The sequence below is a fragment of the Lepeophtheirus salmonis genome, chromosome 1 (assembly GCF_016086655.4).
Source record: "Lepeophtheirus salmonis chromosome 1, UVic_Lsal_1.4, whole genome shotgun sequence".
NCBI lineage: Eukaryota > Metazoa > Arthropoda > Copepoda > Siphonostomatoida > Caligidae > Lepeophtheirus > Lepeophtheirus salmonis.
Window position 1 is genome coordinate 5,431,553 of NC_052131.2, and position 16,608 is coordinate 5,448,160.

A 16,608-nucleotide genomic window follows, 5' to 3' on the forward strand; every position below is an offset into this window, starting at 1 on the left:
TTTCCTGAAAATTACGGAGGGTACGCTTAATAAGATTTCGTGCACGTCACACATTCTCTTTTTTTTCAAAATTGGGGAAAGCAACAGCAAAGCTGAAAGCAAAAATTAAATATATGGATACCACAATGTTATAGAGATTTTAATGGATCCAACCCCGATATCCTGAAGGGAAACTGATGGGAATGCTAATGATTTCAAGTTCATCAGTAGAATGCCCAAACTATAATTTTTGAGCTGCTTGCTTCTTTCATTTGACAGACATCTCGTGCTTGTAGTTATTTATAGTTATTTTTTTTTGTCTTAGAATAAGCCCACTTATATGATCACACAAATATCGGTACCCCTGTCTGAGCCTGACCAGGCTCAAAAGAGGCACCCATGCTTGGTATATTTCTATTTGTTCGCGCCTCTGTCGTTCCTAGAGAAGGAAATATACTTTAGGTATATGGACTTCAACGAAGATTCCTACGTTAGATGGAGTAAATCATTTTTTTACTGATATATATGGTTCCTATAGTCGATATAGCTTTTTCTCTGACGTTACATATGGTATAAATGTAATCAATCAAATTCAAAGCCATGCTGATGTAAATATACCTGCTAGAAATTTGACTCAGTTCTACTTTTAATTAAATATGCCTGCACTATATGAACATGAGCTAAAATAGTTTGCGGATGAATAACCTTTTTAAGATACTTGGGCTTTAATATTATGAAAAATATAAACATAGACTCTAAAATGTTGTATACATGTTGGACTCGTAACTGAGATCAAATACTTTTTTGCATGGTGTTCAATGAATATGTAATATTTATTTTTAAAGTAATGAATTCTGCATGTTAGCCATGGCTACATAACCAGGTCATAGGAGGCATGTATTAGTGCCTGCATTTTGAGACTCGACTTAGACTCAAAGTTAAAAAGTTCAAACTTGAATAATAGGACTCCAAACATTACTTATTGCAAACTATTATTACTATTTACGCGTCACTTTATCCTTTCATTTGTTTGAATTTAAATGATGACTTGAGTCAGTAGAGTTAAGATGACTTAAGCTTTATTAGTAGGGGGGTGTCTGCAGGATAATTTGTTTTAGATTTTGTACCAAAAAAATTCTAAAAATGAAAGTTTTGGAAAAAAAATTTAAAAATTAAATTCCCAATATTAAATTTTTTTAGAAAAAAATTTCAAATATTAAATATTTTCGAAAAATATTTCAAAAATCCACAGTTATTCACAAAAAATTAACTTTTTCAAAAATATTACAAAAATTTTCAGCTATTCACAAAAAATTATATTTTTTTGGAAAAAATATAGAAAATCGATAGTTATTCTCAAAAATTAAATATTTTTGTCAAAAGATTAAAAAATATACAGTTGTTTCCAAAAATTAAATGTCAAATTCAAAAATTTAGAACTGTTCTAAAAAGTTAAAGTTTGTGAAAGAACAAAATTTAGAGCTATTCACAGAAATTTATTTTTTTGGAAAAAAAATTATAAAATTGAATAAAATATCAAATATTAAATTTTTGAAAAAAAATAAACTATTAAACATTCTAGTAAAGAGCAAAAATTCCTTTTGGAGGGGGGGGGGGGCAAGAGACCCTCTAGCCCACCTCCTGCGGGCACACTGATTAAGGTGTATTTATCAATTTATGAGCCCATTGTCAAAACAATGACCACATGAGCATTTTTTTCCAAAATATGTTGGCCGAGGATATTTATAACTAACAACGGAGTTTCTATAGATTCACAATTCTGCAAATAGTAAAAATTGCTTGAAACTGATAAAGTGACGTCATCCATGATATTTAAAAAGAGGTATTGATAGGCGTGAGGAGATTTCAAATAGCAAGGACATCTCATCAAGCAAACAGGCTCCTTTCCTTAATTTGTTTTGATGCTTTGCAATAGATCCATGAGGAAAATACGATCGTTTCTAATTTTTTAAATTAGTTAAAAGACTCCAAATTGACCTCAACTCGCATGAAATGAGTTTTGAACAACTCTGGCATGTATAATATTTGGTTGGGGAAAAAGTAATTTCGTATTTTTGCTTTATTTCAATGCTTTATATGAGGCGTTAAAATCATCGAATTTGAGGTAACTATGCCCTTAGGGGTTGATAACTTGTTGCCCACGAGAATCCGATTTCATTATACCCTTCTCGTATAAGAACTTGTTCCTATTGGCCAAAATTTTCACAGGCCTCTATTGAGGCCAAATTTGAACCCCCCTACCGTATTGACCATAGACAAGAATAGATTGTAATCACTTGCTGCCTAGTCCAGAGTGTAGGACATACTTATTTAAAAAAAAGGGTGGTAAATACAAAATCAACTTTACATCAAGCTAAAAACTAAAATTCCATTGTTTTATTTTCCTTTACTTTTACAAGAAATAATATGCTGCCCTTAAATCTCATAGATCACAAACACTAATTTGCTTTTCTTCGTTTCAGCAATCAAATGCAGTGAGCCGGAGGAAGTGCTCAACGGAGACGTGGATCGTAAATGTCAAACTTTTGGTTGTCGTATCTCATATCAATGTCGTGCAGGATATGAACTGCAAGGACGGCAACATCGATACTGTCAAGCAGATGGCTCATGGAGTCCACGAATGCTTCCGCAATGTGTTCGTAAGTAAATGATTATATATATATATTGTTTAACCTTCTGTGACTCCCCTTCAAATCCTGACACGAGAACTTCCCTTGCGTGCATGGATATCCTAACCTTAAATTTGAAATTTTAGTAATATGAATCATGAATTCATTTATCTAAAATAGAAGTTGGAGAATATATTTTTTAATCTGTAGATTGTAGATAAGAGATTAGACAAGTCATCAAAAAAATTTCCTCTGATTAATATGGTGTGTTGTAATCGTGTAAGATTGATTTCAACTTAAAAACATGGGAAATACCTTTAGAACACAATATTTAGTCTTCACTTTACGACAAACTATAATTTTTGTCATTATAATCTAAAAGTAGGAATTAATTGGACTTCAAAAGAAAGGATCAATTGTGATACGAGCAAGGCATTTTTTGCAATTCAGAAACATATCTTTTGAATCAGAAAAAAAAATAGCTTCAAATTATATTTCCGGTGTTTCCCTTTTACCGAGTGGTCCATTAAAATCGGAAATTTGTTGATCACGTTCAAGCTTCCTTTTTTTTAAATTGTACATGAGCTGAAGAGCTTAGCTTTGTTTTGTTTTCTAACTAATTGTTTATGTCTTAACATTTCTAAATATAAATTAATTTCAATCACTCAACATTGATTAATGATAGAATTATTAAGTATTCAGACTTCAATGAACCACCCGGTATAAGAAGAAGGATCTATGACTCAAGTGAGTAAAAAAACGGTAAGGAAAATGACATTGATAGACTTTTTTTCTGCAAAACAAAGATATTTCAGTTTCAGGGCGGATAAATAATTTAAACACCCCCAGATAAGACAATTATGTTAAAATAAAATAAAAGAGGAAATGGGAGGAGGAGACATGTTTAAGCCATAATAATAATCATAATTTGTAATATAAAAAACACTATAATTTTCTAATTTCCTTTGGCCCACCCAAATGTGTGTTTTAATATCATTTATGCAAACTATACATTGTAAGCTACTATTAAACAACAACCATGAGACAAGCACGAAGGAGGGAGGAGTTGTAAAGTGAAGGGGGGGGGGGAGTACCCCTACTCTTCTAATAGCTTACATACATTTGCTGTATATATGTAGATATATATATGATTACTTCATGGTATTTATGTATATAAACCGAAGTAACTACATAATAATACCATGAACGAACAAAAATATATAACTAAATTTGTTTTTGTCAAATTGACTTTGTAATATGTACTTCTACTAATAATAGTTATAACTTATAACATTAAAAAAAGTTTTAAATATTATGTGATATGTTCATGAGGGGGGACGGGAGGAAGAAGAAGAAACTTATTTTTCTTCTAAACGGATTTAAGATGTTGAAGACTTTGAAGTTATTCCCCCTTTCTCTCTCTCTTTCCTTCTTAATTTATGTATATTTACAAAGGTGTATCATGAATAAAGTTGTATAACGTATGATCTGTCGGTATGCTAAAAAAACTAGTGATGAAAATCGTGTGTATTTTGGAGAAGTTTAAAAAAATGAAACCGAAAATCAATGATGGTTGTTCTAACAATTTGAAAAATGCTTGGAAAGAGAGCAGTTTCCTGTCATGAGGTTTCATTAGAGCAGCTTAAAAGAGCTGTGACGAGAGAAGAAGTGAAGAATTAAATAAACTTGGAGTCGAGCATCCTAGCTGTCATGACGTTCTAACAGATGTTGATCCTCCATTCTACTCTGATTCAACAAATACTCACACTTATAACTCCCAAACAAATCATCATTGAACAAACTCACTTTATATTTAGATGTTCCCTCCTCAAAAATGACAAAATAAGGATAATAGGATAGTAAAATAAATAAAATCATTTTGGCAAATAGATAGAATCCAGCACCCGTTTTAAGTCATATTTTATACACTTCGAATCATGAACACAAAATATCCAGAAATTAATACCTCTCAAAAGATATTTATGGAGTATAGATTTTTCTGTATTTTAGACGAAAGATTTCCGTTTGAATTAAACCTTTTTTATTTTGTTATATAGGGCAATTTTTAAACCAATACTAAGTTTATATCTGCTAAAAATATTAAAGTTTAACTTGAGAATAAATATATTTGTATAAAATCAACTTCCTGTCTTCCAGAGCACAATAAGCTTTGGTGCCTTCTAATATTTGCATAAGCAGGAAGTCGGAGAGAAATTTATTATTATAGAATTTTCTTTTCTTTTTAAATGCAACTTTGAAATTTTTGCGTTCATGATAGCCCTTTAAGTGTACATTTGTCGATGAATAAATGTTCTAGTACTACAATTCGGTTCAAAAAATTGTATTCTGATCCAAACCGTTCTCACTTTTTAATCATCTAATTTGATTGCTGTGCCGAACCGAAGAACATAATTGATCTCACAGCGTTTTCTCAATAATATAAAAAGTTCTATTGATATTGAATGATTTAATTCAAATTAAGAATTGCTAATAAATTCTTAGTAATTCTAACAAATAATTATTGATTAAAATTTTCATATTTGGGAACAATTTGAATGTTTCTAAATGTAATTTTTGCCTTTTCTTCTGCCAGTTGGCAAGTTGCAATAAAACTAACTAACTCCATCAAAATTTTACGCTCAATTTTATATTTGTTCTAATTGGATTAAGTTTGATTCGTCAAATCACCTATAATTGGCAAATTCACAAATTGCGTAGAGTTAGTGCCAAATAAATTTTGAAGAATAATTAAGGCGAGAAAATGATCCCAATTTTGGGGCAAATATCCTCCCTATTATATAAAATCTGTCAATTTCTCATTGTTATGTAATGATAATCAATTTAGGCTACTTGAAATGCAATTTTTTATGCTTTCAAAATGTTAATAGAAATAATTTGTTGATAGTTATTAACGGTTCTATTTCGTACAAAAATACATTTATGCAAGGTTAATACAAATAGAAGGTCTTGCAATCATGCGATTGAGCTTGCCTGAAATTTCAATTTGATGTACCGTACCGACTGCTAGAGAAGACGAACAGATATTGACCTCATAGATTATAACACCGGTACTCCAACAGTAGCAGTCAAACAGTTATACCCTTTGACGTTACTTGCGTGGTGGAAGTCAAACATCAGTCGGAAAAGTGTAATGATATAATCTTGTATTTCTTTTAACTTTGATATTCTTTCTAGTATTAAATGCTGTTAATGTACTCTTGTTATACTCCACGACGTCAAAATTTGTTTGTCTTTCCCAGCAGTTGGTACAATATATCAAATAACAAATTCTGACGGAATAGATTGCTTGCACGTTGGTCTAATCTTGTATTTCTATAAGCCTTGCATATATGTAAACCACTCTTAATTTTGAGAAAACATATTTTAGGTTGTCTTTACGTTGACGGGTCACATATTTCTATATATATATTTTTTTTTAAATGGAAATTTCTTTAAATTGTATATTAACTAAATTATATTTATTACACGCATAAAAATATTCGAAAAAAAAAGGACGGACCCGTTCTACTAAATTGTAATATTTGTAACAATCTCTTTTATATTTCAGCTATACAGTGTCCATTACCTCAAAATCCAATAAACGGTCGAGCCGTCTATGCCTCCGTCTCCTACAATTCTCTCATATCCTATGAGTGCAACTATGGGTACATGCTCATTGGAGATTCTGTAAGAAGATGTGAACGAAATAAGCAATGGACAGGAACTGAGCCGCATTGTAAAGGTAATAATAAAACCAGTCAGGTTCATTTTTTGGGAAGTTCCCCAATATATATTAGTTTTGGGGAAAAGTAACTTTGCATTTTCCCCTTAATTTCAATGTTATTTAAAAAGTGTCACAATCATACAATTTCAGTCAAGTATGCTCTATTCTTTTCAATAACTTGTTGCTAACGAGAAACTGACTTCATATATCCCTCCTCGTAGAAGGTTTAGTCCCTATAGACAAAAAAAACTCGAACAACCAATTTCCACAGGGCTCTATTGAGGCAAAATTTGAACCCCCAAGCAGGTTGGTCATAGTCTGAAACAGGTAGTAGCCACTTGGCATTAGGTCTGGAATATATCGGCCTCGTATACATTGTAAAATTGTCTGGGTCGCTTTCAACATGTTTTTCCCCTTCAGGTAGTAAAAATATAAAAAATGGCGAATTTCTAGCAACAAGATGCCTCTATTTTTCCTCAAGGCCAACTAAAAAGTCAACAAGGATGTTTACTTCAAGGTCCTGAAGTATCATGACTTGCCACGGTTGAAAAGTACGTTCTCCAGGGACAACTACGTGTTGACACAAGACAGCGCCCAGGCACACACCCAAGGAGGTGCAACATTTCAGTAGGGAGAGCATGGCTGCCTATTGGTCGGCAGAATTCTTGCCTTCGTCCTCACCTGACGTGAACCTCCTGAACTTAGCTGTTTGGTGCATCTTGGAGGGCAAAACGAACAAGACTTCTGACCCGAGTGTCGATGCCCTTAAAGCAGTGATCACGGAGGAACGGAACAACTTGTCCTCGGACTTCATCAATGCTTGCTGTGTTTCTGTTCGTCTTCGTATTGAATCCATCATTGAGAATGGAGCGGGACATAAGGAATAAAAAGTGTCGAAAATTGTGAGCTGTAAAAACGGGAGTCACTTATGAAATGTATCTGTATATACTAAAAAGTAATTTGAAATGAATTTAAAAATAAATTTTAAATTTAAAAAATGTTGGAGCTAGACCACGACTTCTACATAAAAAAAGAGAAAAAGGAAAAATCCTCATTCTTATGAATCACTGTGAAGTTAAAACCAAAGAAGGGAAGAAAATTAAACTTTATGTGGAGTTTTTACTTTGTGTTTATTATATGTGTAGTATTTTATATTGTAAAAAATTTGTATCTCACAGAAAGTTGACTATACATAAGTGTATTTTTCTTATTTCAAAATTTGACTATATTTGGACTTTTCCAAATAATATCCAGAGAGGGCGTTTGTTTGTATTTTTATAAAAATACTTCTAATCGTTTATATATATTTTTCCCAAATTACATGCCGTACAAGTCCCCCTATAAAACCGTCCCTTGGCATATGTATAGTCAAGAGTTAACAAAACGATTTATGAAATCCTTAAATCATAAAAAACTTTGTATTTTTCAAGATTTGGAGATGATAATCAGGGATGCCCTGTAATTAGTGTTGTATCTGTTTTCTAATCCGTCTCCCCCCTCCCCTTCAGTCTTCTTTTTATAGGTGTGATTAGTTTATCATTACCTACGAGCTATCCTTTTATTTTTCCTCACTCCTAGCTAGAAATTCAAGAATCTAAAATTGAACATAATTATGTTATAGCCGCACACCTCCCATTTTAAACTTAAAATATCTTGTCTCTTTGAAATGAGTTATGTTAAACAGCTCATAAGGTCATAGTTATTAACGGCTTAATTTATTTTAATGTTCATCTAATTGGTCAGATGGGGTTGCACTGATTAAGTATAAGTAAGTATTATAGTTACTCCGTCTGACCCAAGAATTGTCTTTGAAGTCCAAATGAATAAAGTATATTTCCTTATCTAGGAACGTCCAGGGCGTGAACCTACGCACGTTGAGTTCAAGTGAATAATTTATCCTCAGTGGGTTGTCCATTGAGCTAGATCGTTTCAGCTGTTGTATCTACCATAAAAGACCAATAAGTACGTGTCCAAGGACTGACAAAACTGCGGTCTTTTTAGTTTTTTTAAACGGATCCAACATAGACTGTAATAGATATTTGAATATATGTACAATATACATTTGTATAATATTATAAAAGGGGGTCTGGGATCTGAAATTTTATCTATGGCCTTGAGAAATCCCTTTTTATATATTATCCCCCTCTTCCCCCTTCTCACTCACTCACACACACCTCCTACTAACTAACTAACTACTACACTTTTTCTCATTTATTTTCTCCTCTATACGTGATTTCTTGAATAATTGGTGGTGGTTGTGTGTGTGTGTGTGAGAGAGAGGAGAAAATAAGAAAGAAATAATGAGGAAACTACTATTTACAGACATACTGGGTAATCTATGGACATCGATGTCCTTCAATCTTTGATATATACTACCATCTTTTTTATCTGGACATACATTTTACATACATTAATATAATTTCCTGTATTTATCAATAATGTATGTACTATAAAAGTTGAAACACTATGATTGATTGATTGAGTAGAGTATTCATTTGATGTAAATATGGTACCTATTAGGGATTCTTTCTCAGGATCCCACAAACAATTTCTTAAAATGTAAACTACCAGGCCGTGCAAAATTATTTACCGATGATGTAAATATACTTTTTAAGAGGTTTGGTGGCAACGAATCTGATTGTTTCGTATTGTTACTGTTGAAATAAACAAAAATCCTTCCTGTGAGAGCGTAACAGCTTCCACACGTGAGACCATGTCCAATCAGGAAACAAAGAGGATCGAAATTGCAGCCCTCCTCCGAGCGGGAGTGCCTCATAACAACATTAAGGAACAGGTTGGGGCCTCATTGAAGACAATTTACAACGTTTCCAAGCGCTTGGAGGCTGGGGGTGATCTCAAGCATTCCCCTGGGGCTGGCAGGAAGCCCACTGTCTCAACAAGGCAAGTAAAGGCAGTGTTCAAGAGGACTCCCAACAGGTCCATTGCCGACATGGCCAGAAAGATGGGAACGTCGACATCAACTGTTGAAAGGGCATTGAAAAGGGCTGGAGGAAAGTCCCTGGGGCGTACTCAATGCCCTCTGCTAACTGAACGTCAGTGAGAAGTCAGACTTTATTTTATTTTAACATGTTCTTATGTTGTTTAACCGTGTTTTCTTTTTTAAGCCCTGGACTTTTCAACCATGTGTTAATACATTTAATGAAACACTAAGCACTAGTGATGAATACTGTTATGCAGGCTCTTTTTATTTGGTATTGTCCAGTCTTAGGACCGGTCCTTAAATTTCCCCATAAATATGTCAATGATTTATTTTTGCAAATAAGATATATGAGAAAAGTATTAACAGGTGCGTCCGTAGGATTATATTCTATATAAATAAAACAATTTATGAGTTTTTTAGTGTCTGAGATGAACATCCCTCTTAGAAAAACATTGACAAAAACTCATTTATTTCAAAAACAAGACGGATACATATTTTAGACATAAATAAAAGTCTTTCAGAATTTTGAGTTACGAAAGAAGGGCTATATTTCATTCAGATTCCTGAGCTCTGGGGGGGCAAGTTTGTGTTTTTTCATAAAATAAGATCGATTCAACGTTTCTCAAATTGTTTTTTGAAGGGATCGGTTGTAGATTCGAAAATAAAACAAAAAAATAAAAAAATCCACAAAACGAATTATTATACTATTTGAAACAGGGAGGATGTATATTACATATGAATAAAAAAAATGGAATTATGCCTATGAGTACAGCACAGGAAGGAGTGGATTAGCAAGTTAATCTTAGTATCTATCTTCAATCTTCATTATGGGTGAAGAAGGAATAATGTCAATTAATCAAAATAAATGCTATGAAAATTACCAAAATCAGTACTTTCCAAATGTTATATTTTGATGAGGTTTGGCTATTGAAATTTACCTATTATATAATTATAGTAGATCGTTTTAGTATAGAATTTAAACATAAACCAGATAAATATAAATAAAATCTTTTTAATGGGCTATCTTTAAGATAGCGTGTTCATACTAGGATGATTTTTTTAAGAAAATTATTAATCATTATAAACATTGCATTGAAACATTGTTTGTGTATAAGAATTAGTTTTCTTGTTAAGGTGTGAAAAATTCTCAACAATAATTGAGTAACAATTTTAGAGTTGGAAAGAATGAGCTAACTTCCAATTTGGGCCTTTTTTTTCTGTTTCTTCTTGGAGGAAAGGTTCCGAGATTGATTTAGTGTACTCTTATTTTTATTGATTTTAGCAGTATTGATTACATATTGACTGAAGAATTACTCGGTTTAAAGTTTTAACAATTGATGAGTTATGCGGCATATCTCGCAAATAATTTTAATTATAAAAAGCAGGACGGATGGGCTTTAAAAAAAAAAGCTAGGTACTAAAGAAACAATTTATAACGAAACATGTTTTATAATCCTGACATTACTCGTGCACATAAGTACCTGTTCGAAAGGGTAAAGATTCAAAATTAGCCGGGAATACTGATACGTATGTTACAAAAACCGGTATTTGACAATACACAAGCATCCTAATACTATTTTTAAATTTTACCTACCGGTGCAATATTGTTAAGAGTACACTATCCCTAATGGAACTTCATGCTCCTTTTACAAATCGAATTCAACTGCTAGTTCTTGAACAGTGTACACTTAAAAAGTGTTCAAATTCAGACAATATGTATGTATATTCCCTTTTCTTATTCTTTCCATAGAAATCAACTGCGGAAGCCCCGGAATCCTACCAAATGGCTGGCTTGAAGGGACACGCACAACCCTTCACGCCGTTGTTACATTCCGCTGTCAAGAGGGAATGACGTTTGAAGGACCTTCCTACCGAACGATTTGCCAGGCAGATGGACGTTGGAGTCATCCACTGCCTCGATGTTTTGCTCCCTGTGTAGTTCCTCATATTAGTCACGGCTTTGTGGCGGATCGTGCATCTGGTTCCTCTGTTCCCCATACGAATACCATTGATGTTCAGTGTTTGTCCCAATTTCAAAAAACGCATGATGCAACGCCCATCTGCAAGAATGGAACTTGGTCTCGGGTCCCCAAATGCATTCCTGGTAAGTTGATGGAATTTATACATACTTTAAATGTTTTACTATTTTTTATTGGTGGTTAGCAAAGTGTCGAGAGCTTCCAGATGCTCCCCAGAATGGTATGGTGGTTGCTCCGAATTTGGAGCATGGAATGGTGGGCAAGTTTGAGTGTAGGGACGGATACATGCTCAAAGGGAACAATACGACTCAATGTTTCTTTGGCAATTGGACGGGAATGACACCCTGGTGCAAAGAAGGTAAGTAACGATCCAATTTCTCAATAAAAATTAATGAAATATCATCAATATCTACTAACAAATGATCCCCAGGAAAATTTGGTGTGTGTCCACATATTTATGTTCTGAAACCCTTTTCTTTTTGTATATGTGGTACGTCAACATATGACCGGTCTTTAAAAAAATGCCGATAGGGGAAATGTTTATTTTTGTTGTAGGATAACGTTATGTAAATTTTACGTCAAAACGTGGACTCTCCAGACTCTTGGCCTTCATAACTTCTCTCAGAAGTTGGTGTGGTGTCCTCATGTATGGGAACAATCCTAAGTAGCCCTTCATTGCCCTCATATTATTTTAGTAGCAGGAGAATGACTTTTACTGTTTCGAGATATTCGGAAAATTGGTACTTAAAAGGATCATGGGAGGCCTCATTATGTAGAGGAGGTGGTGAGTTCGTCTATTAAGAAATATTCAAGGTAAGGACACTCGATCCGTAGACTGAAAGATGAGGCTGGAGGGGATTAGATCGCATTATATGAGGCTCTACAACTTTGTTTTTGTACATCTATTGGCCACATCCGCCCCCAAAGCGACTGATGTATTTTCCATAAGTGACAAACTCTCAATCTCCTCTAGTTATTTCCTTGTTACACAAAGGTTGGGATAATTCTTGTTCCCGATGAAGGGGCTGTAGTCAAATTTTCCCAGTCTTTCCTGATCAGGGGGACATTTCAACCCAATATACTTTTTTTATAAGTAAGTATCCATGTACATAAAGAACTGATATATTACCTTGCTTAATGACTCATCCTTAATGACTTACTCCGCATGGAAAAAGAGAGAGCTTCAAGTATGTCATGGATCATTGATTTGCATATAAAAGTAGTACACTACTCTAGGTAAAGTTGAATAGAAATGTGGCTCAAATCAAAGGAGGTATTATTTTGTCTTTTTCCCTCATCAATCAAAACCTTCAAACTTCCACAATGTGTACCTAAATGTACAAAGCCTACAATCTCTAATCGGTGAAGAGGAGAGCTCACAATTGTAGCATATCCACCCTACATATTTACAACAACAATGAATTCCTCTGTACATTTATGTATTTCATTCCTTGGGACCTAATCATGTAAACAAATACATATTGATGAGTCAGAAACACATAGCAAGCCTCTCACAGCCTTTTCATCAATATACCGAGTGGGAACCCCAAACTGAATTTGCATTTAATTACGAGGTTTCATTATTCAGGAATGTTGAAGGGACTGTTAGAATCTTTATCTGAACTTCTTATACGATAAAGAAATCTGTTACAGATTTTTCATATCTGCCAAGAAGAAGCAAAACTTCTCCAGCAACAATATGGCTGACTTCTGGCCTACCTCCATGTTGCCCTCCTCCAGCCCAGGCATATTCCTATTACTTTACCGTTTAGAGTGTCTTGGAGAAGAATGTATCCTGTACCTCTCAACCAAACTTGGATTCTCTCTGAGCTCCTATTATGATAGTGGGGTACGCCGTGGGCATGATCTTCATAGTCAAGAGGTGTCGATCTGTTGGCCAACGTGTCGAGGGTCTTATTGCTTGTGAAGGACGACATATTGGATAAAAAACCCAAATTGGTTTTGAGCTGTCTTTTCTTGAGTGCATCAAAATCTACTTTTTGGTAATAGTTTAGTAATGATACATCAAGTATTAGGAACACACTCAGTTTATGATATATAGATATGCATATCAGAGTGTTATTTCACAGAACCTTTTTAATTCAACTTGCACTTGACTTAATTTACTAAATGTTGTTCTAGACTGTCTAAGTAAGCTGCAATATTGATGTTTTTTCGATTTTATTGAAGAAATAATCAATAGGGAAACTCCGTTGTTAATCTATTTATACTTAAATTGATTTATTTCCTTTTTCATATAATACAATTCAATATCACGGGATTTGTATAAATTTCACGTCTAAAGCTCGATAAAGTTCCGCTTAAATTTTTTTTAGTTAAAACCAATATTTCAGCTGAATTATACATTTTAGTTTGTAATTACTCCAAAGGAATCCATTTAAAGCTTATTTGGTTCTAGAGACCTTTCGCATGTGGGTTACTGGTTTTTTTCCCTAACCAAAAGCTGTACCAAACCTTTCAAAAAGTAAAAACACTTCAAAAATTCATAGAAACTATTATGTTGCCAAACCCCTGTATACTCTCGAGGATTCGAACAATTTTCACATCCCTAGTTATAAATATTAGTCCTTGGTGTATTCGGAGTAGAGTTAAGGATTAATATAGGAATATTTCCTAAATATGTCCTTGCTTTATACAGAGTGGGACTTGTGTTGACTCCCTTCAATTCAAAGCTGCTTATGAAATGGGATGACAACTAAACTATTCTACTCCAAAACATTCTGAAAATTATCGGGGTTACCATCAAGCTTAATAAATATACAAGGGAAGCTCTCCATATAATCGGGCTTGCTAGAAATTTCAATTTGATGTGTCGTACCGACTACTGTGCAAGAAAGACATATTTTTGACAAAACACGCAACCCCTCATACACTATAATCCCAATATTAAAAAGCGTGGTGGAAGTCAAACTTCCGTTGTAGACACATAATGGTATTGGGTTACCATAATCGCTTTCGGTTTATTCTTTTTTACGTATGGAAAATGCTTACAATCAACTTACGTCATGAGAGGAGAAGTGAACACAAGAGTATTTGGTGTGTTTAAATTAATTTCTCCTCTTAACTTGTACAAGGTGTAAATTAATGACAGAAAATGACTTTGTTGCAATGCTTTAAATTGATGGAACCTTCTTAAAAGGTATAATGAATCCATTGGAAATATGTATGTACATTCTACACTTGTTAAATCAATACTTTTTCTTACAAATATTTATTTATAATAATAATATTACTCCTTTCATAATAAATTTGAAAGTTCTTTATAAGATATTGGCAATTTTTTATTTATTGGTATTTGTTTTCGATTACCCAATTGGATAACCTTTATTATTAGAATGATTATTCTTTCTTTTTTTTCTTAAAAAAGAAAGAAAAGGAAAGAAAACAACCCAAAATAAGTATTTTTTAATGCTTACAGCATAACTCAAACGTACATTAAACTGTACCTTCTGTGGGAAAATATTTCAAAAACGTCCACAGAGTAGCACCCCAAATTAGGGAATTGTTATTTGTATTAGGAAAATTGAATATTTAAATTTTTTGTTCCGAAAAATTTAGTATTTTAATTTTTTCTTCCGAAAAATTTAGTATTTTAATTTTTTCTTCCAAAATTTTAATAATTTAAATTAGATTAATTTAAACAAATAAAAATATTAATTTTCTGTAAATAGCTATAGATTTTTGAAATTTTTCTGCAAAAAATTTAATATTTGAACTTTTTTTTTAACGTTCTTATCTAATTTTTATTTGGAACAGCTGTGAATTTTTGAAATTTTTTGAGTATAACTCTGACTTTTTGTTTTTCTTTTAATATTTGAATTTTTTGTTTGAAATTTTTTTCCTAAGAAATTAATTTTTTAATCAAAAACTGTTAATTTTTGATTTTTTTTCAAAATCTTTGAGTTTTTAAAAATATTATTCACAAACAATTAAATTTTTTGTGAATAATTTAAAAAAAAAGAGAAAAAAATATATATATGTAAATAATCCTGCGGTTGCCGTTGTATTTTTTTTCCCACTACGCTAGTAGTGCTTTGTATAAATATACTTAATGTTGACAATTTTTTGAGTTTTTTAGCTGCTCCGTTATTTTTTTGGAATGGGTAATCTGAAGAATCGTCATTATTATTTAATTCCTAAATAGTGAACTTCCTTCAATTACTACAGTCAATTTTATTTAAAAAAAACCTGAAACATTTGCGTGTACTCATAAACCTGAAGATTTGTTGCAGTATTATAATTGTAAGTTCTTTTTATACTAAGAGATGATTTTTTAATCGACATGGGATTAATTATTGCCAATGTCTATTTTTATTTCATTATCACCCTCCTCCCTTGTTCCAGCGAATTCTAGCTGATCTGATGAAACGTCATCATAGCTAAAGTACTCTCCCTCATATTTTTTTACCATACAATTTTTATAGCTAAATTATTGGTATTATAGTGGTACCCGAGTAAAAGTTTAAACTGGTGATAAACTTCACTAATATTAATAGAAGTACTTGTAACTCCCTACGTCATTAAGAAATGACCCACTAATGACGTAACCTCACCTTTCCAACTACTTTTTTTGAGTTAACATTTTTTTATTGCTCATTTAATTGTTTAGATGGAGTTGTACAGATTAAGTATTACTAAACATAATCGTATTACAGTTACACCATCTGACCTATGAATTGATTTTGAAGTCGTTCCATACTAAGTTGTGTTTCGAACCTATCCTCATTGGGTTCATGATAATATTTTCGCTCGAGTGCGTTATCCAAAAAATAGCAAATACCGTTACGTAGGCTTGTAAAATGTCTTTAACAACAACCGAAATTACGATATTTATAATTGTACCGGAATTAAGACAAAAATATAGGTGTCAAGGCCACACTACTCTACACAAAGACGTGATCTGAAGCCCCTAAATTGATTAAGGCAAGGTACACAGGGTATTTTGTAGCGATATGTCAAATAACAATAAATACAATAAGTACAGTTTTTGACTAATAACATCATAATTAGAACGGTACAAGAGGCTTGAAATGGGCCATGATGTTTTTTTTTAAACTGGGGGTTGGCTTAAATGGCTTGATGGGCTTGTGACCAAAGCCCTTTTTTTTATAATTGCCAGCAGAAAATACCTTTGTGCAGGGATAAAAAAATATTAAGGCAAAAACGGAACAGTCTAACGTTAATATATTAAGAAAACTTTATTTTATACTAATGTATTATTGCAAGAGGATCATTAGTGCATTTTACTCATGTCTAGGTTCTCTTTATTATTTTTTGCTAACCCTACTTGCTGACATGCATTAACAGTTTTCAATTCACGGTTCTTAATAAGGA

At 32.9% G+C, this 16,608-nt stretch overlaps 1 protein-coding gene across 1 annotated transcript in view; it reads left to right on the forward strand.

The window, feature by feature from the left end:
- Positions 1–16,608, forward strand: part of LOC121114981 (protein lev-9) — a 129,533-nt gene that overhangs the window by 98,517 nt on the left and 14,408 nt on the right. The window contains exons 6-9 of the mRNA XM_040709123.2: positions 2,463–2,639; positions 6,178–6,351; positions 11,025–11,378; positions 11,438–11,611. Of these exons, the coding sequence (XP_040565057.1) occupies positions 2,463–2,639; positions 6,178–6,351; positions 11,025–11,378; positions 11,438–11,611 (879 nt within the window). The remainder of the gene's footprint in view (positions 1–2,462; positions 2,640–6,177; positions 6,352–11,024; positions 11,379–11,437; positions 11,612–16,608) is intronic.